Source organism: Ciconia boyciana, chromosome 4 (assembly GCF_034638445.1).
Source record: "Ciconia boyciana chromosome 4, ASM3463844v1, whole genome shotgun sequence".
Classification (NCBI taxonomy): Eukaryota; Metazoa; Chordata; class Aves; order Ciconiiformes; family Ciconiidae; genus Ciconia; species Ciconia boyciana.
This window is the reverse complement of record NC_132937.1, coordinates 102,063,079-102,089,753: the sequence shown is the minus strand read 5'-3', so window position 1 is coordinate 102,089,753 and position 26,675 is coordinate 102,063,079. Positions and strand designations below refer to the sequence as shown.

At 45.5% G+C, this 26,675-nt stretch overlaps 1 protein-coding gene across 1 annotated transcript; it reads right to left on the bottom strand.

The window, feature by feature from the left end:
* Positions 1-1,071: 1,071 nt before the first annotated feature.
* MELK (maternal embryonic leucine zipper kinase) lies at positions 1,072-25,052 on the bottom strand. Its single transcript, XM_072860812.1, is given in 19 exon segments — positions 1,072-1,493; positions 2,629-2,732; positions 4,869-5,037; positions 5,484-5,577; positions 7,341-7,566; positions 8,303-8,431; positions 10,954-11,082; positions 12,455-12,541; positions 13,533-13,631; positions 14,185-14,253; positions 17,415-17,513; positions 18,686-18,778; positions 20,842-20,910; positions 22,463-22,533; positions 22,536-22,605; positions 23,145-23,261; positions 23,740-23,825; positions 24,123-24,224; positions 24,817-25,052. Coding segments are annotated over 18 exon segments (1,953 nt in total). The 5' UTR covers positions 24,187-24,224; positions 24,817-25,052; the 3' UTR covers positions 1,072-1,315.
* Between the last annotated feature and the right edge of the window lie 1,623 nt (positions 25,053-26,675).

The following is a 26,675-nucleotide window of genomic DNA, read 5'->3' as shown; positions in this document are numbered from 1 at the left end:
AGCACTCGCACATACGTCTGATGGGCATCTCACACTCATGGTCCCCCGAAACCAGCACAGACCTCCCGCCTGCCTGATACCTGCCCAAACCTGCGGCCTCCTACTCACCCACTGGTCCGGGCTTGATGTTTGCTGGTGTTGGGGAGGACACAGACATTCACCCCCTGCAGCAGCTGGCACCAGACACTGGGCTACCTATCCACCTACCCAACCCTTCAATGGGTGAGCCTCAGGCTTTAGTTAAGGGGCAGTAATGTGGGGTTTACATAAAGCATATGCCACAGTTGCCTTCATGAACATTAAGAAAAAGCTGCAGCACATTGTCAACGTGTCTACATATTACTGGACATCTTTGCATAGAGAAAGGCTTCAACATATGTCTTCCCACTGCTGCTGCTTGGATTTATCCCAGTGTGGTTGCTACTGAAGCAAGGCTAAAGGCATAAATACTGCTACACAACAGACAACACGAGTGCTTGGGAGACATGTACCTTTTTCAAAGCCGATACTCTAACACCCCAACCCACCCTTCTGTGTACTTAATAGTTCTGCATATTCCAGATTTTATTTCTAGTGCTTACCTCCTGCACCCAGTACTGTTAAAGGTGTCACTGAACTCCTTGTAGACATTCAGGGTTACAAATGCCTTCTCCATTCACAACAGTTCAAAGGTGCTATTGTTCTTAACACAACGATCTGATGATCACTTAACACAAGAGCATCAGAAAGTACATCGGCTTGTTAAGCATCACTGAGGTTTAGTAACGAGATATAGTAATGTTTTATATGAGATCATAGTTTAAATCCTAGCCCTCTTGACTTCACATTTATCGAAGACAGTCCTATTTTGTACAACATTGAGCATATAGTGTAACTCTGGGAACCACAGCTGTGACATAGTTAATGATCTCAATAAATCCTACTTAAGCAGAGACAAGAAGAGAATTATGCAAATGACTATTTCTGTACCACATGTACTTGACAACTGAAGACAGACCAAAATAAGCTTCAGCATACAAACACCAATACTTTAACCCACACACGTGAAAAATATGCAAGAGGGGGAACAGCTTACAGAATTTTATTTCAGAAGAGTTGCAGTTGCAGAACATTTATTACAAACTTGATATTAAAGGAAACATACAGAAGGCATATGTACAAAGAGGGATGGTTAAAAACCTAAGAAAGATGACAGATTTTTCAAATACAGCTGGGAATGTGACAAAGAATTACTTTTCTGAACATATCTTTCTAAAACATTATGATTAAAGCCTCAGTACAAAACTGCTGCTTTCTCAGCACATGCATCAGGCCATCACACTTGGCAGCCAGATAAGATGTCTTCCATCAGTCTCTTATAGACCCAGGCATCACCTTTAAGCCGTTGTCGCCTGATACCCACTACTTCACGTTTACTGAGTTGACACACTTCTAACTCAAACTCCATAGTTACTTTGCCAAAATCTGACCGTGTTTGACATTTCAGGGTATAACTGTACAAAACAAAGGAAAAACAGAATAATCATTGAATGTTTAATGTTTGTTTTGCAATGCAATTTTGAATTAATAAAAGCACTTTACAGAAATTATCCTATTGCTATTCAGAATATTGGGAAACAACCCAGAATTTCGTGAACTTTGAATACTTTAGTCCCAGAACACTATCCTTATGCCCAAGTACCAACATGTAGCACCAACGTCCTACCCAGCCTACCCACAGGAACCACGGCTAGCCACAGACCTCCATTCTCAGAGTGCAGAGCTGGAAGGATGGAGATCTTCCTGCATTTTTCCTAGACAAGACCACTCTCCTCTCTGCAGAGACACTGCTGCTGAGAGGCCAGTAAAGCTCAGCTGGTGTGAAAAGTGGAAAAACTGAATGTGAAGTTTAAATCATTACAATGGGAGAAGGTGCTTCTGTGCAATCCAGTATCCTTCCAGATTTTGAGCTTGGAAATGCATCAGAGGTTGAAATATATTTGACATTCTACAATGCCTATCATTTAAATATTCAAGAACTTCAGAAAATGCATATTCATAAGTCAGCACAACATTTCTTTCAGGCATTGGGGAACTGGGAAACAGACATTAAGCTTTGATCAGAACTAGGAACCAATTCTACTCTCAGTACCTTAGTCTAGTGAGCAAATCCTACAAACTAAAATAGTCCACACAAAGGTGTGTGCATTCTGTGCAGCTTTTAAAATATACTGATCTCTTGGCTAAATGCTGATGTCTTAAATGCCAAGAATGAGGGTTAAAAGGTATCCACATTATCTCCCAAAATTGTCTGATATGGTCATGTGACTGTACTCTAACAAACCTTTTGTATTTACAGTTTCACAAGAGATAGACAAAATTCACATCAGCCTCAAAGAGCTACCTCACTATTATCAGTTCATATCTGTCAGTCAAAGAGTTCTATTAGAGCTCACTTAACATTGCTTTGCATTGTGTGGACAAGTTTTATTGCACACATTCACTTAGTGCTCTGTACACTTTCTATAAAATTATTGTATTTTACAATGTGGGGCTGAGAAAGTAAGTTTAAATACTTTGCTTTATCAAGGATTGGAGTACTGACTATTTAGACAAATACAAGTTGAATTAATCATATTTTACACTTACCCCTTCTGAACATATTCCACATGCTTCTTTGAAAGAACAGTGATTATTTCATTCAACAGTTGGTCTGGATTCAGTAGCTGAGTGGTGGTAACATTATAGTGTGCCTAAAAGTAGTCAGCTCATTAAAAAAAAAAAGTCAAAAAAAAAAAAGTCTTTCTCCTAAAACTGAAGCATTATGAAAAGTTTTCATAAAGAAAGCTCCGGAACAGCTAACCATAGTAACAAATGCTTCAACTTCCCAATATTATGATAATTAAGACATTGTAGTAGCAACAGGAACACTAAACAATGGCTGGACAATTAATATCAAAGCTTGTCCAAGCTATAATCCATCATAAAATCTGAAGTAGCAGTGATAGGCCAGGGCAGCACAGAGGCTGGCTATTAGAAGTCTTGTATGTAGCCAGAGGCAATTCCTGGAGAGGACTACAGAAGAGAGCCACACGACTATGCTTAGAGCACCCTACTGCACACTCCACAGTTGGGAGATTGCCTATAGTGTGTTGCCTAGCTGAGACTGAGCACTTCCAATATCAATAAACAGGCATGGTGCCATGCGGCTTTTCTAGGACTAAAGCATGACCATGTTTAGAGAAAAAAGGTAACTTATTACTCGTAAGTTTACTGATATAGGGGTTTTATCTCACTTGTCCAGTAAGTGACTTCTTGAACAACCTTCAGACACCCATATGTAATGAGAGAAAGTGTATGCCGACTGTAATATCCCACAAACGCTCTATCTAGATTCTGAGGTCACAGAAGCAGATGAAAGACGACAAGATCATGAAATAGCTTGAGAAATGAACATAGGTTGAGGATGCTCATAGGATGAGCAGCAGTCAGACTGCTTCTTACAGTTGTTATTCAGCCTAAAACATATGCAACTCCCTGCCATAACTGCTGTAACACTGTGAAATAAAGTTCTATTTTCCCTTATTGTATTCCAGTGTCCCTAGACATGCATCAGTAATTTTGCATATACTATGGACAAGGGAAACTGATGCAGAAGGATAAAAGCTTTGAGAGACAGAAGATCTAGCTTTTGTTTCCGATTGCTAAGGTTCCTGAATCATTTGCACAGCCTGGAGTCCTGTCCAACGAGTTGGTCAGGTTTGTAGCCCAACATACGTCCTGAACTTGTAAGACTACCACCTTAGCTCTGACTAGTGCCTCCTGGAAAAGCTTCCAACTACAGTACAGTAGCTGAATTCCATTTACAGAGGCTGCAAAATATAAAGTGGTCCTTTTACTGATAGACAGCTCTTACTGTATAGTAGGTGTACTAACAGCTGCAGCTCCAGGAGCCAGTCAGCTGAAGGTATACATCAGTTATTTCTATGGAACTGTTTATGCCTCAGTAACAGCCTTGCCTCTTTCATGTTAATCGTGTTTTTCAAACACGTCATCTACAGTTTCAAGTATAAATTCCTCCTTGTATAACTTTTGAAGTATATTAGCTGCTTTTGGGTGATGTATACACTGATGTTCACTACACTATTACTATGCCAATGCTATTTGATGTGTATTCTACAAAGCTAATATTAATTTCATGAGTCAACTTTGGTAGGTACAAATTATTAATGTAATTTTGAAGTGCTCTGTGCAATGCACTATCTGAAGAACTGCTTTTTCTATGGCTACTTAAAGAGGAACAAGTAGCCAACTGGCTCAGATGCAGTGACATCAAAACCTTAAAAATCAAAATTATGCTGCTGTGTCACAGTGTTCAGAAATTCTTTCATAAGGTGTAGTTATTTAGGCTTTAAGTTTAATCTCAGGTTCTCTTGCCATCTAAAGACTATCTTGGAACAGACATATCACTCCTGGACTACAGAAACCTAAGCCAGGAACATTATCAAGATTCTTCTTTTTTTTTTTTTTTTTTTGAGTGGGAGAGCTAGCAGTATCTCTATACAAATAACATGATTAAAAATTTTCAGCTAGGGTTCCTTTAAAACCATCCTGCTTCCCTCACATTTGGTTAGATGAGATATAAAAAGCAATGGCCAAACACCTCCCTTGATCTGTTGGTGACTTGCCTGAGCCCAGACCAACACAACATCTCTTGGCAATAACTGGGACATTATCATGTTAACAGAAATGCAGTAAGAGCAACTGCACTTTACTGTAGAATGCAGGCAAGTCAGATCACAGAAGTTTTCACAAGACCACTTCTAAAGGTATTGGATGTTTTCAATAATTATACTTCTTTTCATTTAAGATTTTTCCAGCAACCATACCTTAACTTTCCTTGGATGATCTCTAGCGGATCGTTTCTTTTTGCTTGGCGTAAGCATTGTGATCACTTTATCTAGGCCTCTTTCAAGACTTCCAAATATTTTGGCTTTTCTCTTCTTTTGGCTGCTATCCACGTGAGCTCGGTTGAGATCTAATTCCACTGAATGACACCTGTTACATGAACAAATGAATCAGTTATTTTTCCTCAGTGTTTAGAAATTAGTTATTTCAGATACGTCACTAAAATATTACCAGACCTGACAGAATGAAGAAAAATCAAAGCAACTGCAGTGTATTATGAGAATTTCTGTTTGAAAGTCAGTTGAGAATTAAACCCAGAGATGTATATAGAAACTGCAGACCTCTGGGGAACTGGAATAAGAAGGAACTTACATTATGGAAAATAGCAATATATTCTGAAGATAATTGAGTTACAGTTTTAAAACTTTTCTCTGCCTTCAGTGTTTTCTAGTGAATGTACAAAGAGGTTTTAGGAAAGTTTTTACCAAGAGAATGGAAATAAGAGCTTGCTGTTTTAACACGGCTTCCTGGGCAGTACATGGATTAAGGTAGTCCTGCTCTAAATCAGAAGTGTACACAAATAACTGGACATTTACCTTCTTTCGGGAAGAACCTCAGCTGCTGTCAATTCATCTGTGTTTGTTGGGTTTGTGGGTTTCTTAATTGGGGTGACTGTAGTGAACTGGCTCTCTGAAAGAAAGCATCCAAGCCAAAGCAAGTATGTTTTTGCATAAAGGATTTTCTTTTCTTCAGCAAGGATTTCTCGTGATTAATAATTTATTTCTAAAACCAGCCCCCTTTTCTATCTCAGGTCTGTATCTTCAGAATGATGAAATATGTTTGATATAACAACAATGCTACCCCTACTCTATGAAGAAAAACTGCAACTGATTTCCCCAGGGTGCTACAACTCAAGCCTTAGAGCAACCAATGCAGTTCAATATTAGAAATTTGGAAAGGAAGAGGATTAGAATTGCTTTCTTGCTCTGCCACTGGTCCCAGAATAAACACTGAGCAATTCACTGTGTCAAATAGTTGTGTTCCTCACCAAGCCATTTCCCTTATATGAAGGGTGTCACTTTACATAGCCATGTTTAATAATACACACTACATAACGGCCTAATAAGTTCTACTACCCACACACTGACAGAGTTTTGCAGAGCATGGTTTTGAATGTGCAGAAGCAAACACCAAGTGAAACAGTCAGAAAATGCGTTGTTACAATTAAATCCAACTTCAATGTTCAAAGTATCAGCTCTCTAAAGAATTGCACCCGGCCCCAGACAATGATGATCTCAAAATTTCCAATGGATACTTCCACTTTTCTATCTCTAAGAAAGTATTAATAGTAACTTTCCTGAATCAAAGATCTTTCAATGAAACAAAGAATTAGCTTTTAATTGTTTAATCCTCAGAAACATCTCACTAAAATGAGTTAAAACAGTGTTTCTGCATTTCCCATTTCAGAAAGAGTACCTACTTTTTCTTTTTAAACTTACCATGAAGTTAAACTTCACAAGTTACCACATAGAATCTTAAGGCAAAAATCAAACACATATAAACAACCAGTCTTTGTAGTGCACTTCCTTAAATCCTTAACAAACGATGTCATTGAACAGCAGTATGTCCAAGATCCGTTATAACTTGAATCAGCCTGCAAAGACCTACTGTTTCTGAACAACATTCCCCAGCACCTGGAACAGAAGAGTCTCCTCTTGTAAGGAGTTCTCGGCATGTGAAGGACAGAGTTAGCATTTACAGTATCAACACCAAAACTTTCATCTTAACGGTTGAAGGGAATGGTCATGTCCATACAGGATCCATCGTTTTTCATAAGGATGGACTAGACAGGCTGAGGACAGAAATTTCTGGTAGCTCAGAAAAGCTGACATAATTTAGACCCATTTCTGGGGTTTACCACGTAACTGTAAGACCTATGCATTGTTAACAGAAGTATTTTCACTGCCACACTAGACTATTACTGTGAAAATGCTGATACGTTACCATGAGAAACCCAAAAGTTAAATTCCTCTTAAAAGCAGACTTGACTAAAAGTATTACCTTGAGGGAAAATAAAGGTATAACAAAGAAAAAGCAGAGCGTGGAAGAAATTGCGTTCTGTCTTCGTGGAAAAGCGGAACCAGATGCAAGTTTTAGGAACAGGGCGCTTGGCTCCGTGTCAGAGCGTGCCAAAAGGCACGCACGTGTGGTATTGTACGCAGCAGTGACTTCTGTAATTAACATACAAGTCACATGCCCTGATGTATGGTTAAACCTCTTGCGGCACCTTACCAGATGTAGTAGGGGAACCAGGCTGATGGATAGGGCAAAAAAAGTTAAGTCTCCCAAAAACAGATGTGTTTGATACACAAGTACTGTGTTCATATGTTAATTTACAATAATTACTAAGCAACGTATATGTTCTACGTTTCCATGAGGTACATTCACCGCACCTTTGAAGGCAGGTGCCTGGAAGGGTGTGGTTTGTACTCGCGTCTCAATCTGACTCTTCGCAGAAGGAGTCTTTGGAGCAGGAAGCGCAACGGGCATTTCGTTTCTTAAAGCTGACTCCGTATCAACATTCTCTTTGTTTTCATGCTGCTTTGATGCCACTTTTCTTGTCACTGGAGTTGACAGCGTGAATTCCGTATCATCCAGTTGAGCATCACGCCTTGAATGCTACAAGAGACGTAACCAAAAAAAAAAAAAAAAAAAAAAGGCGAGCGACGACATCCTTTGCTGTATTCTGATCACATTTAGGACTGCTACAGACAAGGAAATTCTAAAATTGAAGCTGCTTAAAGATACCATGCAATGCTTGCCTATCGAGCAAACCAGTTAAAAACTCTTCAATACCTCTGATTCCCTCTGTACCGTGCTAATAAACATCTCAAGTCATTTGCCATTTCTTTCTCTGCTCTTCTAAATTCTTCAGCTTGCCCATTTAAGACTATTCCTCACCAGCCCATCTAAACACAGCTAAGAATTTTCATTTGGTTTAACTGTATGATTTTAATTGCTTCACTGGATTTTCTTGTCCAATCCAGACAGGCTGAACTTCTTCAAAGACTTGCCCAGCTATAGCCTAGCTCTGAGATCTTGTTTCCTGTCAGTTTTAAAGTCTGTTACTGTTGCCTCAGTTCCTCGTTCCCTGTATGCTGGTTTTATGCGTACCAAATGTCAAAGCTCAAGCTCTCATCAAACGAATCACGACCCACAGCTAGAGGAAGCCACAATCTATGTTCAGAGATAGATTTAAAACATTTCTTTACTCAGTTTGTAACTCCCTTTGGCCAGGGTCCACCAAACATTTAAATATGTAACAAGTTCTATGTACAACGAGAATAAGATGTTTTCGATTAAGAATAACATATCTATTTTTTTAAAAGCTAACTAGTATTTATTCTTCAAACACCTGCTTTGTTCCGCGAGTATTTAGAATCAATTCTTCTAAAGGAGATTCTTCAAACAGCGAAGCTGCATCAGAAGCTTCCATGGATCCAAACGCATGCGGCGCATCTTCATACGTCATAGCTTTTTCAGACTGAAAAGAAAGACTCCGTTGAGATGCCATTGCGCTATTAAAAGGAAGAGTTCATCAGAAAAGTGTCATTAAGATCTAAGTCTTATTTCTTTCTAAGTTCCTAACGATGGTTAACACCTAACGGACGTTCCCGTGCCCTAAGTTTTATAATACGACTTTAATACTGTCGTCGCGGATTTGTCATTTGTTTCAAAAGCAGATGTGAAATTATTCTCAAAGCACCATTACCAAGTCATCTTTCGTGACCTGTGTCAAGAAGAGGAGCAACTCACAAAAAATACCTGCCTCTGATTGCAAGACTTGGGCCACAAGCTCTTTTCACCAAAAGCCAAGTAATTAGCTGGAAAGAACCCAAGAAAAGAACGCAGTAACGTCTGAAAGGGGGCTGGATAAAGGTAAACACATTACATCCAAAACACACGATTATGGAATCTGGAACAGCCCTGGAACTCGCGGTCAGAAGCCTTCATCGAATTGCTGGCTGCGAAAAAAAGTTGTCATTTATTCAGTCACAGGATTCCCAACTTCAGCCCAGATGGCTAACCTTCACGGCTGGCACCACATACAATCACAATCAGACACTGTGTAGCACAGTATCCTTAGTTTCTAACACCTTTTGTTATTCTCCGGAAACTCTTCCCAAGGACTCCTTCCGTACCACTTCAGTGAAGTTGCATACAGTTACTTTCCATTAGCAGGCCTCAGCTGGAATGGCTACCATTTGAGGAAGCGCTGTTCTGCTGGCAGGTAAGTTTCTCTTGGCCTATGATCAAGAATATTGCAATGATCAGATCTCTCACTGCTACTGGAACAGAAACAGAGCTTCCCACTATGCTACCAGGCTTACTACGATGACTTACTAAAAAGCCGTTACCAGAGGGCTGCTAGCTACAGCCAAGAAAGTAACAGCCCCATATTGTGGTTGAAATCCCATTCCGTTCCACTACGAATGCCTGAATAGGATTCCTTGGCTACCGTGTTCCAGAGGACATTCATGCCATTGTGAGTTTTTTGGAATATCCTTCTACATCAAACTGCTTGAAATAAGGCAGTATTATGCACAAGCTCGTGCCACCAAATTCCATTCAGAAACTGGCTAAGTCAAAGGTTCTGTTTGCTTGGTTGTCTTCGCATTAGACCAGATCTAGCTAGACAGCTTTGCTAGCTGGGTATTTCAGCAAAGTCAGTTGATATCCGCTCCTAGAATCTACGTGCAGGTAAATTAAAATGTGTCCTGAGTGCTGTACAAGGACTAATGGATTCTTGTGTTGTGTAGACATCTTCACAATCACCTGTGACGGTATAATGCATATGTTAAATAGTAGCATTAGCCAGATCAGTTTACCTAGGACACCCCTAGAGATGAAGTAACTTCACAGCATCGGCGCTACTGAACCTAGAGAACCTCCACCTTAAAATCATCCGAGTGTAGAAGACTAACCCACCACGATCATGGAAATCACATTACGCATATTCAGCAACACTTATGATTCATGGTCTGTTGCGCAGCACTGGTAATCTTGGAATTCTCATCTGTGTTCCAAAGCAGTTGCGCGAGAAAACTTAAATTATTTACGTGCAATTGAATCAGATGCATAAGAAAGTATTTATTCTGAGGGCTTGTCTCTGTGCAGAGAACAGCACATTCAGATAGCTAGTTAATAATTTTACACAGATGTCTACAGTTCAAGGGGGAATGGCTAATAGGAAGTCTGCAATTTTCCTGAATGCTTTTGAGTTTGTCAAACACAGACGAGTATCAGCGACATCCCGTATAGCTGCATGTTACATATGATATTGCAAGCAATTTAGCAATTTTAGACAAGTTCTGAAGTGCCCTGTTTGCACTTTGCTACCAAACCACAGGAACAGAAATTACCGTAAGAGATACAAAACCGCTTTGAGAATCCAATTCATCAGAAAAACATCAGCAACATGTTTCCTTTGCTCAAAATAAAGAGAATCCTCTCTGGGGTTGTGTTCTAACAGGAAACAGATGAGGAAGGAACAGGTCTCTCCTCTTTGACCATCAGCTCGTGTAGTGTCCATGTCATCTCAAAGTAGGCTGCCCAGATGACGTGCCAGGATGTTTCAGAAGACTTTCCTTACTAAGCCATGCTAAATGCAACCAGCAAGGTACAAAAATATGTAGAGACTAGTGCAAGAGAGTGCAGTAAGAAGGTAGGCACCACAGAGGAAAACCTGGAATGACCACATAGGCCAGCTAACGGGCAGTTTTAGTCCATTTCCGTGAGTAGCCAAGGGGAGGTTCTGTGCGGTACTCACAATGCACCATGTCCTCCCAGATAGTTATTCCAGTAACGTCAATTTGTAGAAGCAGCCCAGCTTGCTAAAACATGCTCATGAGGGGACTGAACTGTTTAACGACCAAGACTTTGGCTGACCGCACACATGCTCTCTTACTGATGTTTAGGGGACCAGTCTGTTTCCCCAGGCAAAGCTTTGTTAATGCAGAGCAGCATTTTAATCAGTATGTCGTCCTGTTGAATTCAAAAACCTACCTCGAGGCCCGCCGATTGTGCTGTACTGGCATGCCCTGTTAGACGTGGAACCCTTAAGCGAACACGCTTGCCACGAGCCTTCTTGGATTGCAGCAAGAGATATGTTGCTGACATTTGGTCATATTTCCACTAGGGGGGAAAAAAAACCCAAAAGAGTATTTTAATCTCCTCTTTGGAAACAGCGTAAGTACAAAGCAAGCTCAGCCTTCTGAAAATGTCTCTGTTTCTGCAAGTTTTTCTGCTTGCTGTGCATCCCTAATGTTTGGTCACCTAAGTGTAATTTCAGACTTCAGCTGATCCACTCCATGTGTTTGAGATCAAGAAACAGACTATGGGGGTTGTTCTTTGCAAGTTAGTTCATGGTACGCTCACTACGGTGAAAGCCAATGCTGGGGCCAGAGTCTATCTACTGAAGTGAATGGCAAAGCTATTCATTCAGTTTAGCCAATATTTCAACCAGAGTCTCAATTTTTTTTAATTCTACCCCCCCGCCCCGTTCTTCCTCCACGAGCAGCACCAACTTTTTGCATGATTTGCAGCAACTCTGCTTGTGTGAGGAACATGGGTGCAATGCTTGACAGGTTTGCAGCATAGTACAATTAGTTTGAATTTAGTTATAAGGGATTAGAAGTCCTCCAGTAAAGGACTATGCAAATGCCCCAGACCTGTGTGGGAGTACTTTTCCCCATGTAGCCAGATTATTCAGATTCTTTCCTATAACTGAAGAGCAAGTAGCATTAACAAATCCATCTTGAGTATCACACACATTTTGTAAGTCTGTTTCTACTACAGTTATGTGGAAACCCTAACAGTTTTTCCAAAGCAAAGAACTATGTCACTGCTACCATGTACAAAGCAGCAAAAATTCAATTTCAAGGGAGAATTTTCAGATTCAGGTTAAAGCTGGAGGAGGCATCATGTTTCAAGTCTCTTCTACAGCGTGCAATGTCATTGCTAACATTTGTACGAGTCTTCTAGTAGTAGTCAGTTCCACTTCTGTCACTTGTATTCAAAAGTGACTAAACATACTCGCTTTTTTAAAAAACTGTGAATATTAACTCCCAGAAAGGTATTTTATAGTCTGGGTGATGCTGATATTTTTCTCTCACTCTTTTTTTTTTCCCCCTTCTTACTTATTGAACCATTTCAAAGCAAAGAGTTAACCCAGCAAATGGCATCTGTTGGTCAACCATAAATTTCTGTAAGTCCATTTTGACCTTACGAGATTCAGAAGGATTTTGCCATGGTGGGAAAGAACAGTAAGGTTTAGGAAACGTGATGAGCACAATTAAACAAGGAAAAGGAAAAAAACCAAATTTGAACTTCAGAACTGTAGTTATAGGCTGCAGCTAGATTCTGGAGTTCTGCGGGGACTCCTTAATTCTGGAAAGCGTTAAAAATTTCATACTTGAGAATAAGTGAGCATTAGTCTTAATACAGTAAGTTTCTTTACTGTATTACTGTGTTTAGTTACTGTAAATGACTGATATATACTTCTTACCTCTGATATTAATTCCGATATACTCTCCCTGCTCTGTTTATGAAACACAGAAAGCTCTGTTATGCAGTCTTCATCAAGATGTCCCAGCTGCAAGAACATGATTGATATTGAAGCATGAGGCTTTCAATTTGTCTCCTAGTCCATAGCTGACTGTGACACTGTTGTGAAACCCAGGGGGCTGAGTCAATCATCAACCAGTATTTTAGACCTTGTATTTTAAATGGCATCATAGCTAAATATTGTAGGGAAGAGACTGAAAAAGTCATACAAGTTCAACAGCTTCACAGTCTGGCTCCTCCTTGCTGAGAGGTTGTGAATTCAAATAAGAAAGCCTGACAGCAGATGGGGTTTTTACTAGAGTGGAAGCTACACTTTCATCTCTCCTTAAATATTCAAAGCTATCAAACATGCACATCTTTTCCAGAGCCAGTCAGAGCTGATGCTGCAAGCACAGTAAAGCTGTTCTTTATCTAGAGAAACAGTGGCATCCAGTGGCCAAAGGGAGGCATTGGCTGCAAACATGCAGGAACTTCTCAGTACTTACTACTGCCAGCTAGATTACATTATTTTCTCCCCCCCCCCACTACCTTAGTCTCTCACACAAGTAAAACAAGTGATAGAGAGACAGGACGGACATCCTTTCAATTACGTCAATTTTTTATTCAAACTAGCACTTTTCAGCGAGGACTAGATACAAGATAAACCATAATCACGTCTAACACGCTCCCAAGAACATTTGCGTTTTTGCACCGTAAACGAAGTATTGACCAAGCAGCCTGGAGAATCAACTGGTCATTCATATGTGGAAATACTTCACATTGTGATGAGAAGTCAGTTATTTTGCAAATTAAGCATCAGCTGCAGAATACAATGAAAACACATTTGAAATTCCTCCTCAAGAGAAATCAAGAGGAAGTAGTAACATTTTGACAGCAGCAAGAAGAATCAGAAAGGAGCCATGGCCACCTCAAAGTTCATCTTTGGAGAAATGTCTTCACACCCCCATACTGTGAGGATGGTAGTAAACCAGTAAAGATTACATTAAATACTTTAGTATTCATCTGACAAGTGTACTTACGGGGTACTTGCTTTGCCACTGAACAGCATCAGAATAACCTTGCATGAGCCAAGGGTGACTTAATAGATGTTTAACTGTAATCCGTTTCTTTGGGTCCACCTAGCGGGCAATAAAAATCAAGCTGATACTTAAATCACGGAGAAGAACTGAAACAACAATTTGTCTTCTACTCAGAAGTTTAGGGTGGTTAGAAGCTCAAAGGGAAACCAATGCTGTTTCATAGCTTCACCAAAAGGAAGGTCAAACACGTGAGCTGTGAAGAGCAGTTACAGAACCCACAGCGTCAATAAATGTTCCAGGACTATTCTTGAGCATTGGCTAGATTGCTTAGATGTAGCCCACATGCTTAGCCAGTATGTTTAGCTTCATTTAGAAAACAGCTCTTATTTGCACAGCACAATTAAGAACAACCACATGCAGGCTGCTTGAAGACACTGTTTAATCGTTTAAATTTTGCTTAGTTATTTCTATACCCAATCATTCTTCTCCAAGAATTTTCAGCAGAAGGCAACATTAATCTTTTCTTCAAAAATCTACAAGAATTAAACTTCTTCTTTAAACACAGAATATTTTTTAAGTATTTCATCGATGTAGGGTTTTGATCTATGCAATAGTACTTTATAGACCTACTGAAGAGAAGCAATACCTTTACCTGCAACATTTGGTTAAGTAGTAGTGCACTGCTAGGAGAGAGCCACTTTGGAATACTGTATTTTCCTCTCTGCAGAAAAAAGAGGGTTTAGAATGAACCTTGAACAGCTAGCTCAAAAGGAACTGCTAAATTACTTGGATGATAGTGACGTCTGTATTCGGTCAAAAAGGAAGAACAGCAGGCACATGCAAACTTAGCTTTAAGAACGACTTGAATAAATGTAATGGGAGCACTAAACCCCAGCTGTATTAGTAAGGTAAATGCTATGTTTGAATTATCAGCTGCAGTTTTCACCCACTCAGCTTGTGTGCCATGTCCATCTCAGTCCACTTTTGCAGCTAACCTGCTCCTTAGCTATTGCATTGTTTCATCATACCAAGTTGATACTGAAGTTTTACAAGTGCCAACATGTTGGAGCATGACTGACTGATATTAGCACTTTGAAATGTGAACATTCATTGAAGTGACTGCTTTCCAGACACTAAAAATAAACCATCCTCAACGTGTAGCTATTCTTTTTTTGAACAGGTTACACCTAATGCTAGAGTTTAGCTCTCTACTCGTACTGCAGACAGGAAAAAGGCTGCAGATTTAACAGGTCAGTTTCTTTCAACTGAATGATGTACTGGGTTTTTCTTAAAATTCTTGATTAGAAGAAAATTGAAAATGGCTTTCAGATTTGAGATACAACACCAGTAGCTGAAAAGCAAACCAAATTCACCATCAAGGATCATTTACTTCTCAATGAAAATGGAGGGGGGGGGCAGGAAATCAGTAAACAGCCATTGTGAAATAACATAACTATCAACTTGTCAAGGCAGCTTTATTTCTACCAACAAATGCCTCAATAACAAAACAGTTGGTATTATACGCAACATACATTTCTAAGCAGAGTATGCATTGCTTTGACATCGCAGGTTAAAGAAGTTAAGTTACATCTTTACAGACACTACTAAGGAGCTATTTATAAATAGTTTGTAGGCTGTTTCACAACACAGCTTTACTCTGAAACTGAGCCAAGTCAAGCAACACATGTAATCTGCATTTAGCTAGAATAAATAGCTTGCAATGAGAAAGAAATAGCTTGGTAAAGAGCTTGCAATAGCTACCAGATGCATAAGATCCCACCAGAAATAAGGGGGGTGGGGTGTTTTTTGGTTTTGTTCTTTGGTTCGTTGGTTGGTTTGTTTTTTTTTCCCCCCGAAGTTACATCACATGCTTGATTTTTCATTCACAAAGTAAAGACAGTTATTCAAGTATTCCCAAATGAAGAGATGTGGAACATTCCAGGGAAAGAAATATTGCATGTAAGTCATATGATCCTAAATAGATTCAAGCAGCAGATTATTACATTGACTTGGAACAATAGTTCTGACTTGAGATTACAATAAATTTCAGGATCTATAATGTGTGAAATTAAATTCCACAACAGTGCAGAAGCGTCCTCATTTCAAGCCATTCTCCGTTCACAACCACCTAAAATTAAAACAAATTCGGAGCGCAAAGAGGAAGCCTGCAGCTTAACACCTGTGGCATTCTCAGTTTTCGACTGCACCCAGGCTAAGCTTTAAAACTTGGTCGTCTCCGTTCACTTCACCAAGTGTCACTGGGCAACATTCTGTCAGTCCAAACAACTCAGCTCCTAGCTCCTGTGCGCGGTAGACAACTATAACTACGCAGAAATTGCGCGGTAGACAACTATAACTACGCAGAAATCATTTTTTTTTTTTATAAACTCCAGATCTCCATTCCACATCTAAGCTCTCTGTTCACGTTTTAACTATTGACAAGTTTAAGACAATGAATACCTTAAGCAGTCAGGCCATTTACCAGGTTCTGCATCTTGGCATCAGGACCAGCATAAAGGATTTTCTGTCGTCCTACAAAAGTAGGCTTTATCAATGGACAAGTTCTCTCTATGTACTAACCTTAGGGGTCGACACCACAGTTCACACAAGCAGAGAGGGGAAGGTAGCTCAAGTCGGACTGACGACCTAGTCGATTCCCCTTTATAGCGAGTTTACTGAGAAATTGCAAGCGCTTGCTACCATGATCTGGACGATGCTCTCAGTCATATGGTTTAGCTTTAGGTAGTCCTGCAAGGAGCAGGGAGTTGGACTCAATGATCCTTATGGGTCCCTTCCAACTCTGTGAGATATTCTACGATTATGCAAGGAGGAAAGTCATATCATTTTAATGGTGACTCATCTGAACGCGGGCACCTTTACACAATCTCTTCGCATCAGTTAGCCATTGCTTCCTTTACTTTACGTTCTTTACAACAACTCAAACGGAGGCTTCCTACAGGTCTTCCGTCAAGGTCCTCAAGCCCACTCCAATTCCAGACTAAAAAGCCATGCCGTTTGATGAACTAATCCTGCACTTTATAGAGCTCCGATTGTTATGCGCCCCCCCCCCCAAAAAAAAACAACGCTCCCTCTGTAGATCAGCTGCCGGTTGCCTCCTACCAGAGTAGTCCCTGAACACTCTCAAGGAGTTTTTTGGGGGTTTTGTTTCTAGGCATACCAGCCTCTGGGGGAGAGAAGGACAAAGAGGTAGAGGAAGCCAAAGCCCTTCCCCAACACAGCTACTCCTCACCCCCCTCGCCTACGAGAAGCTTTATCAACAGACATTTCATGGCAGCTTAGAAGCGGTTGGTAGAGTTGTGTGTACGATGTGGAACAGCAGCTGTTTAGCTGCATCAGGAGGAGCTTACAGGGAAACAGAACCAACGACCAAATTCTATTACTTCCTATTCATTCAACTTTTTCTGTGGATTATGGTGTCTCCCATTTCCTCCTCAATTTGGAGGAGGAAAGCATAATAGCAGATGCAGAACCCTGCAGAACCATGAGAATAGCTGACATTTAAGAACATCATTTTTGGTCACGCAAATGACATACTTGCAACTCTATTCCACGCAATACAGGGAGAAGCCAGACAAAGGCTCAGACACAAAAACCCAGCCCACCAGCAAGAAAATGCTCCTCCTGAAACTCCACTTCCTATCACGTTATAGGACCAAGCTAGAGTACTGCAAAGGCCAATGGAAGACGCAAACAAATCCAAAAAATGTTGGTAAGAAAAGTAGCAAAGTGTAGCAAAAGTCAGCAGACGTGCCTTTTCGCCCTAGGCACAGCTCAACAGGTTCTGCCATCAGAAAAGCAAGGGCCTCTCATAAAGCTTAGCAATGTCTGTTCCTAGTGCATTCTAGCCCCATCAAGACCTACCATTATCTTCCTGTAGACAGCCACGACGTTGTCATCATCAAAGGGGAGAAAGCCACATAGCAGAGCATACAGCAGTACTCCCATGCTCCAAATATCTGCCTAAAAAAATAAGAGTGGAAGTTCACGAACCCGATCTCTCCAAAATGGCTTAGAGACAGGTAACATGGTCCCCCTTCAGCAAAGTCCACATACAACCCACGGAAAGCAGGCTCCTCAATTCTGGACAGAACTCTCATATTCCAACTGAAAGCACACAACCCAAATTCAATTTTCAATTCACTTAAGCTAGAGCGCTAGGAAAACCAATATCCTCTCCTCCGATCACCAAATTGCTGCGTTAACGTCAACCTCCAAGAATTTCACTGGCAAAAATGAAACCAAACTCATCACAAGGGATTTAGTACGGTAACGTATTACTGACTCCAACAGCTGTCAGCACAGTTACAAGCGACTTGAAAGCCCTACCGTTTCTTCTCTATTCGTATAGGCGCGACAAGGTACACACGCCTCCTAGCGCCTCATACTGTAAGTCCCGCTTAGAGCATAAAGAGAAAGGAGGCTCGAAAAGCACTGGACTTCATGGAAAACAAAACAAACAAACAAAGAAAGCAGGGGTTAGAGGCCAAGGACAGTGGTGCGAAGGGATGTAAAAGGAAAAAAGACCGACTCCATCCAGCAGCGCAGCAATTTAGCAAGCTTGAGGGGACTGCAATTACAGCATTTTGGATGGATTCATAAAAGGAAGTAGCAGGCCCTAATGTTCTAGACAGGGAATCAAAGCTGGATAAACTCCACATTTTTTCTTCTCTCAAATTTTACTACACTGCGCAGTGCAAAGAGACCAAGTTTTCGTACACGAATTTCAAGCTAAAGACAGGCCTGATGAGGCATGCAAGATACTGTGACTGCACAAGAATTTGCAGCAAGAGTCGGACAATTAACAGAACAAATCACTGCTTGAAAGAATGTGCAGTAGAAGGAAGGGGCTTAAGTTACTGTTTCGTAGGCACTAAAACGTGGAGCAACAAACGGAGATGGCGAAGGGTTAGTCAGAGAGGAGCTAGCCAGCTACATGATCCGTGGCCAAGGGCACTACGTGCTAGTCCAGGCTGTGACTTTTGAGGCTAGTCCCACAGCTTCCGAGAACTACCTAGGCAATGGTAGCCAGCAGCAGCCGAGAGAGAAACCGAGCGAGCCTATCTGAACCTCACCACCTTTAAATACACGGGGAGGGGGGAGGGGGGACCCTAACGCAAAACCGTGCTCCGTACCTCTGAGCCAATATAGGCTTTGCCCTGAATCAGCTCCGGTGCTGCATAAGCTGGGCTTCCACAGCACGTGTTCAGATGGTAATCAAGGCCACCCTAGAATAACACAGAAAACCGATCGCACAGACGCATTGGCTTTGACACAGCTTAAGTCTTCCAGCAACGACATATTAGAGGCTTCATTTCCCTCTGCTGTGCATCTACATCCGCCTTACGTTTTGCTTTGGTGAAATACGTGGCTTCACTAGGCAAAAACTTTCTAAGACCAAGAGGATCCTATCCTAGAGTTCAGATCCCAGGCTGCTCATTCATCTGTTATCCTAGCAGGCTTTTCCACAGCTCTTCTCCGATAAGAATACTTCCCTTTGCAACTGCAAAGAGAAGAGAGATGGAACTTGGGAAGGAGTCATCCAAGAGCTACCGGGCATGAGGCGAGCCGGTTATTTCTACCGGTATTTAATGCAATAACTTCTTCATGAAGAACCACTAAAAAGAATTCCTTACTAAAACCGTGGTATTACTTCGCCTGGGCTTTGTTCTGAGCGGACCAGAATAAGACGACATTGTATCACCAAGCGTGACACATGCGCTCGCCCTCTTAACCAAACCAGCGATATTTTGGTACAGGCTCCAAAGGAGGTAAAGGCCTGAGCTGTAGGGCAGGCCAAGAACTCCTCTGGTCCCGATCTGTTCTCTGAGAACCCACAAAGAAGCTGAGTGGCACAGTGAGCATCGGTGCAGAGCAGCTTGGAACACCCATCACGCGATTGACACGTGAATAGCGGGTGGCTTTTCCAAGACTCATTTATCAAGGAACAAAGCAAGCTCTGGGTCCAAGGAGCCTCATGCATAGCTCTCCTATCGCATGTAATCTGACTACGAGCCAACCACTTTACCCGTAAATATGAGAGAAGCGGCCTAAGTGAGCCGCCTTCGAGCTCTCCCTGCTAGGCAGCCTGGCTGCATGGCGGTGATCTCCCTTGAGCTGGGACCCTCTCAAGGCTGCTCCTGGCGGCAGAGAGACCTGTTACCAACAGCAGACCTTTGGCAAGCGACCGATGCCGCGCATAACCTTGTAGTATGGTAACCTTGCTTTTGTCTTGGGAACTTTGATGGCGTGCTGAATTGACAAATTTTGCATACATAATCCCTTAGACGTAAACCATTGTCCAAGTCTGAGACTAAGATTGGACCTAGCTGCACCTAAGCTCCATCAGGAGTTTAGAAAGCAACGGGGTCTCCTCTGAACCTCGTGACTCCACAGGAGGGCCCTCCCTACCCTTTGTATCCTCAGTCTCTCTGCAAATCCTTTTAACTCGAGCATAACCCAATTTTCCTGTGTACGTTTCTTCCATGCAGTAATTAACAGAGTGACCTTTGCCATCGCACTTTCTTAAGTTGCACTTTTATAAACGATATTAAAGCCACTTTTGCTAATACCTTTGACGGTGACTTTTAAGCGCTCTAAATCACTCATTCACGACACCAAGGTGCTGGTCTAATGGTCTTGCTTGCCTGCAAGGTGCTCTAGGCTTGAGTCAAGTAAAGTGACCTGAGAACAAGGAACTGTCTTTGGATCAGTAAGACCTTCTTCCCATTAAATTGTTTCTTAACAGCACCCACCTCGCGTCCTAAGCTGACAAATAGAAAGGCCTCAGAGAAACCAATTTTAAACTCAGGAAACAACTCCGTACAAGCATAGGGAAGCAGAGGATTTGTAAACGTAACTGGAATAAATGATTCGATTCCACCCACAATCTCCACATCCATACCAATCTTTTGAAAAAAAAAAGACATACACCACGGAAACGTCTTGGGGAAAAATGCGCACCAAGATAAGCTCTGTATTACAGGCCTTTAGACGTGACCGCAGGTGCTATACACGCGAGATGATCTCTGCCTTAGGTTATGATAAAAGAGGAAGCTTAAGAGCAGAAAACGATCTAACGCTCTGCTGGTCGTAACACGCAGTTAACCGCTCTCTCACACGGTTACGGCCCTACCAAGTAACTAGCGACTGGGTGACCACTGTGCAAACGGCTTGAGTCCGGGGTCTTCGGGAAAGCCTCTGCATTGCACTCGGAAGTCAAACGTGCTTGTTTTATGTGCGTGCAGTAGCTGCTTTAGCTCTACTCTGGGAAAGCAACTGAGACTCTTACCTTTGGCTTGGCACAAAGTCCAAAGTCTATCAGCTTCAAGTTATGTTCCTCGTCAATCAGCAGATTTTCCTGGTAAAAGAGAAAGGGGTGATGAATGAATGAACCTAAGTATCCACGGAACCACGTTTTCTTTCACCTTATGTCTTCTGGTCATTAGCAGCTAGAATTTACCTGAAGCTCTCCTCTGGAGGTCTCGATGGGTCGCTAATGACTATATCCCATATTCCAGATGGGAAATGCTAGTTCCCATCTGCTGGGAAGGGCCGGGGAGGGGGGGGAGCATCAGGGCCTCGATAGCCAGCAAGCCGCACACGAGGCCGCCGTCTGCTCTGGCAGAAAAGGCGGCCAGCAATATTAAAAGGACTGTATTAAAAGGAGCACAGGTAGCGGACTGGGGAAGTGACTCTAGTCCTCTGTTCAGAGCAGCTACAATAGTGCGTCGAGTTTCTGCCCCCTCAGCACAGGGAAGACATCAAACTGAAGTAAGCTCAGTGGATGGCCACCGGTCTGCTCAGGGGGCTAGAGCGCTTGCTCAATGCGGAGAGGCTGAGGGAAAGCCATCTGCTCAGCCTGTAGACAAGAAAGCTTCGGTGGAGACCTCAGAGCAGCCTTTTAATACCTACAAGGAGGGCAGGAAGGCAGGGCTAGTCTCTTCACAGCAGCGCATGGTGGGGTAGTGACAGACAACAGGCATCGAGAGACATTCAGACTGGAAATAAGGAAAAGCCTTCCTCCTCGTAAGGACAGTGAAGAGCCGAGCAGGTTGCCCGGAGAGATTGCGCTGCCTCGTCCTTGGGAGAGGTCGCAGCTGTGAGTGGAGAGAGCCCCAGGAAGCTTGGTCTGACACTGCTTTGAGCAGGAGGGTCAAGCAGAAGCCTCTGGAAGTCACTTCCCACCCAAGCTCTCACACGATCCCATGAATCCCTCAGCCCTCCAGCTACAAGCCGCCTCCTTCCAAAAGGTACACACAACGCTTTGTTTGGGGAGAAGTTCTTTGGAGACAAAGATTTCATGAGCTGTCTAGGAACACGCTTGCGCGCTAAGAGTTTGCTTCTCTCGGAGGCGTCAGCATCTCTAAAAATGCAAAGTTCCCACCCCTTCAAGGAGAAAGGAACTCGAGTCTTCCATTCCCTAAACCTATGCTTAAACTCTGCAATGACAGCAAAGCCACAGGATGGGTCCAGGAGCGTTGCATCTCCCCCTACACCCTCTGCCTAGCCACCGCTTGCTTAAACTAGCGGCGTCACTTTTTCCTCTGGGCACGAAAACAGAACGGTTTGCACACCAGAGCGGCACCATAAAGGCTCTCTCCAGGCACCAGCTGGAATAAAGGGGATAACAAAAACGCCTAAGCAACATTCAGAGTCAGATCCACGTCTCTGCTCCACTCCCAGCTGGAGCGTGTTGTTCTGCTTTCTCTTTCAGAGCAAGCTCCTTCCTCAGATATAGCCACATCCAGCTCGGCTGAGGAACGTAGTGGCGAGTAGAAATAATGCTCTTCCAGAAGATGTTAGATAAAGAGCTAGAACGGCAAAGGCATAACCTCCTCCGGCTCGTGACGGAGAAGTCAAAGTGGGTGTTCGCTACTACTTACGCAAGTCTGACTGCTGTTCAGGCTTACCGGTTTGAGATCCCTGTGGGCATATCCCTGACTGTGAACGTAAGCAATTGCTGAAACAATCTGCCGAAAAACACACGAGCTTCGTCTTCTGAAAGGCGGTCCTTTGCAATGATGTAATCAAACAGCTCTCCTCCAGGACAGTACTGCATGAAGACAGGAAAAAGAGAATACAGTAATGAAATCTAAACGACAACGAGAGCACTGCGCAGCAAGGAGAGGACGCTCTCCCATTCCCTCCGCTTTACCACAGTAGCGCCCAAGCGCCCCCCCACGCGCCCTAGTCAGCACTGCGGCAGACCAAACAAGCTGACAAGCCTGACTCGTGCCTGATGCGTTGCAACGGATACGCCACGCTACCGTCACAGGCGATGCAGATTGCCCAGGAGGCGACAACCACGCGGGAGTTCTGGGGTCCCGCCTATCCTGCTGATGCTATTTTAAAATAACTGAAGTGCGAGGTAGGACTTGAAGTTATTTCACTTACTCTAAACAGCGAAGAGCGGCTTTTACAAGAAGACAGAACACAGAACATACTACCAGCTTCATTTTTAAACTAAAGCTGCCTTGAACACGCTCGTCACTGAGGTAACGTTTTAAGAATCGTTGCGTTTGAACTCTGTTATCATCTACCGCTACAGTCAAAAGCGGGAACCTTCGCCGTGGCAGAAGCACCGCTTCTTACCTCTAAGACCATGAATATTTTCTTGGATGTCTCTATCACGTGATACAACTGGCAAATATGCTGGTGACTTAAGTTCTTCACGGCGTCAACTTCTATTTTAACACGAGGCAAGTCATCCTAAGAGACCACAACAGCAAGAACCGTGAAGTTGCCGACTACTTTGACTGCCTGTACATCACAGTAAGCATCAGACTACCGCGCAGCACGACGTTTCACAGCAGCTATACGACAGCATGCGATTCGACTGCTCAAATCCAGTCCGGCCACGGCTCTGCCGTTACTCCCCTACAATTCTGGCACGTTGATCAGCAACGCCACAGGGGCGGGTGTAAAATAGCTGGTATTCCCATCGGCATTCTGTTTGAACTACTGCAATAATCTTTAACTTCCTCAGCTTTACAGCCAGAGAACGTTGCCCCCTTCACGAGAGGGCACAAGACTGACGGTCCTCTGTTAAAATTCCTTCAAGCCTACAGCATCCGTCAATAGCCACCAGGACAAGCAGGCAGCATTTCGACGCGTCACACCCCGGCTTCTCGAGAACTCCACAAGAACAGCAAAAGACGCTACGAACTTTTAAGTATCTTTGGCTTACCCCTAGAGCACGTTTGTCCGTGATTTTTATCGCAACTTTTTCACCAGTGAGAAGATGTCGTGCAAGTTTTACCTTCGCAAACCCACCTAGAATTGGAAAGAGACGTTTAAAGCTCAGCGCGGTGACGTGCTTCCTCGCCTATAAGCTGACAGCTACCCCGGACTACGTAGCGTGCACGGCGCGCAGCGTCCTCTGTCCTCATTCGAGGAAGAAGCGGTCACTGCTACCAACTTCCAGTTACGTTTTCAGAGTTCTGCCCCCCCAAACGCAGACTTGAAACACGACCTCTAGATTCTGCGGTAACACCTGGCCTACACGCAGAGAAACGCTAAAGCGGCTCGACAGATCGCGCGCGTCTCTTTGCACGCACAGGCGAGGCCTACCTGTTCCAATGGTTTCGGTTAATTCATAGTACTTGCGAACTTCCTCGTAGTCGCCTGCAGCCATCCTGAGAGGAAGAGGGATCGCGCAGTTCTTCTCAGCACCTGCAAGGAGAAAGCCCAGCCGGTGCTCCCGCTTTTCCACTCCGGGCAGACCCGTGGAAACGGAACGCACGTTTGCTGCCGCTCGGGGGGCCAGGGCGGCGGGCGACCCGCTTTCAGGAGCGAGTGCCGCACACCGAGCGGCGAGTTGAGAGACGAGTAAGCCTGACCGCCCGCAGGCAAGGGCACAAAGCGCGGGCGTCTTTCAGGGGCTCTCGCTGACGCTTGGCAGCGAGAGCGGGCGGCTGCTCTGCAGCAGCAGCGATAAGGCCCCCGCGCCGCTTTCTCCGCAGGGCGACGACCGAGGCCCCAGAGGACGCCGCAGCGGGCTACCTCCTTCCGCGGGCTGCGCCGAGGCGGCAGCCCAGGGAAGAGGCGGCTCTGAGCGCTGCTCCCACGCTGCCCGCAGCCCAGCTCCGCTGCGGACCCCTCCGGCGCCCGCCGCCAGGGCCGGGCCCGCCCGCCCGCCCGCGCGCGCTGCCCGGCGAGAGGCGCCAAGCGCGCGCCCCCGGCCTCCCCGGGGCCCTGCCGCCGGGGGACCAGCGAGAGGCCGCCCGGCCTCCGACGGCGACGGGCAGCGGAGAGCAGCGCTCACCGCCTGGGCAGCCGCCTCCCGGCGCGGCCGTTGCCGTTCAAATCTCCCTGCCGCGGCGCCCGCTTCCGGCCGGGGCGCCCGAGGGGCCAATGACCGCGCAGCGGGCGGGCGGAGCGGGCGGGGCCGCGGCGCGCATGACGGGAGGGAGGTCGCGACGGAGCGGGCGCCGCCGCGGCGGGAGGGTCTCCGCGGCCATCTCGCTGCCGACGGGGACGGCCCCGGCCCGGCCCGGCCCGGCCGAGACGGGAAGCAGCGCCCGGTCCCCTCGGGAAGCCCGCCGCCCCCTCCGGCCGCCGGGGTCTGTCGTGGGAGCCGCGCCGCCGGGCCCGCGCCACGCACAAGATGGCCGCCCGGCCCGCCGCCGCGGGGAGACTACGCCTCGCAGCGTGCTCCGCGGGCCCTTCCCGCCGGCCCCGGCGCTGCCGCCGGCCCCGGCCCCGGCCCCGGCCCCGGCCCCCGCCCCGCCCCACCGGGGAGCAGCCCGGGGCAGGCGAAGGAAGCGAACGGAAGCGCAGGGCTTGCCGTGTTAAGGCTGGGACTGAAGGTCCGCCTTTGCTGCGGCCGGCCGTTCCCCTGCCAGGCCCTTTACCTTTCTGCGCGGCAGACGTCTCGTCCTAAAGCCACAAGCAAACAGGCAAAAACCCCAAAGGCTGGCGGAACGCCTTATTTCTGTAAACTGTCTCTCCTTTGGAATCCTCCCAGAGAGGCGGAATCTTCCCTGAATACAGAGAAAGGCCTCCGTTTCCGAGGGCAAGGGGGAATTCTCACCTGGACTCTCTCCAGGCCGCTGTCACGGCGGGCCCCGCGCGTGGCTGACTGCGGCTCCGTTTGGCGCGGGGGGCCTCTGCCCCGGCCCGCTACCCCACCGGTGGGTGTGTGACAGGCGCGCTCCCTCCCCCCGCTCAAGATCGGGGCTTTTAACGTGGCGGTCACGGGCGTTTCGCGCCTCATTTTCGCGCCTTTTGTGCTCTGCCGCGTGCCCCCCGGCACGTACGCACCTCGGCAGGGGGAGCAGGAGGGGCGGGGCCCTTGGTCGCCAGGCAGCGTCCACAGCCAGTGAGGCGCCTCGGCTGGGAGAAGCTTCTAGATCGCGACCAACTAGGGCCGCAGCTCAGATCCGAGCCAGGGTCCAAGTGGGGCGCCGCCGGAGACCCCCCCCTCCCCCCCTTGAGCGTGGTCTTCTCGGCGCAGCGGGCCTGTGTTCGGGACCTCTCCCCTCGGGTTGGGACGCCTCCTGAGGAGACTGCCCAGGGCTGAGTGCCCTCGCCTCCTGTGGTGAGTGACGACTTCTGGATAGAGCCGTGGGTGAGCCCTCACCCCCTCCCGGCGGAGCCATTCGATCTTCCGGGGCCCACGAGAGAGAGGGTTCCCCTTTGCGAGCGAGCGCGAGTGCGCGCTTTGGGTCGTCGCTCTTGTGTGTGTATTGCCGTGTGGTAACAACACCCCGACTGACACCGCGAACCTGCTACGGGCTACAAGTTAGCGGAGCGTTGATTGATTTCGGTTCGCCCCCGTTTCTCGTTGGTTTCTGTCGTGCGGTTTTGGCCGTTTGGCGAAATAATGGGGTTTGAGCTTGTCCCTCCTTTGAGTTAGTTTTAGCGTCCCTCCGTGACAGTGGGGCCCGCGCTCCGCCCCTCCCAGCGCCCCGTGCGTGCCTGGGAGAGGAACTGCTGCTCTGGTCAGCAGAAGGCGGAGAAGCAACGGGCTGCGACAAGGCCGATTGCATAGCTGGACACGGCCGCCGCGCTTGGCCGGGGCCCGGGCAGGGCCCTGCTGCCCTGCAGAGAACCCCAGGGCCTCTCACAGCCCTCTCAGGGGCACGTGCGGGGCCAAGCGACCCCTCCAGAGAGCCCCAGGGG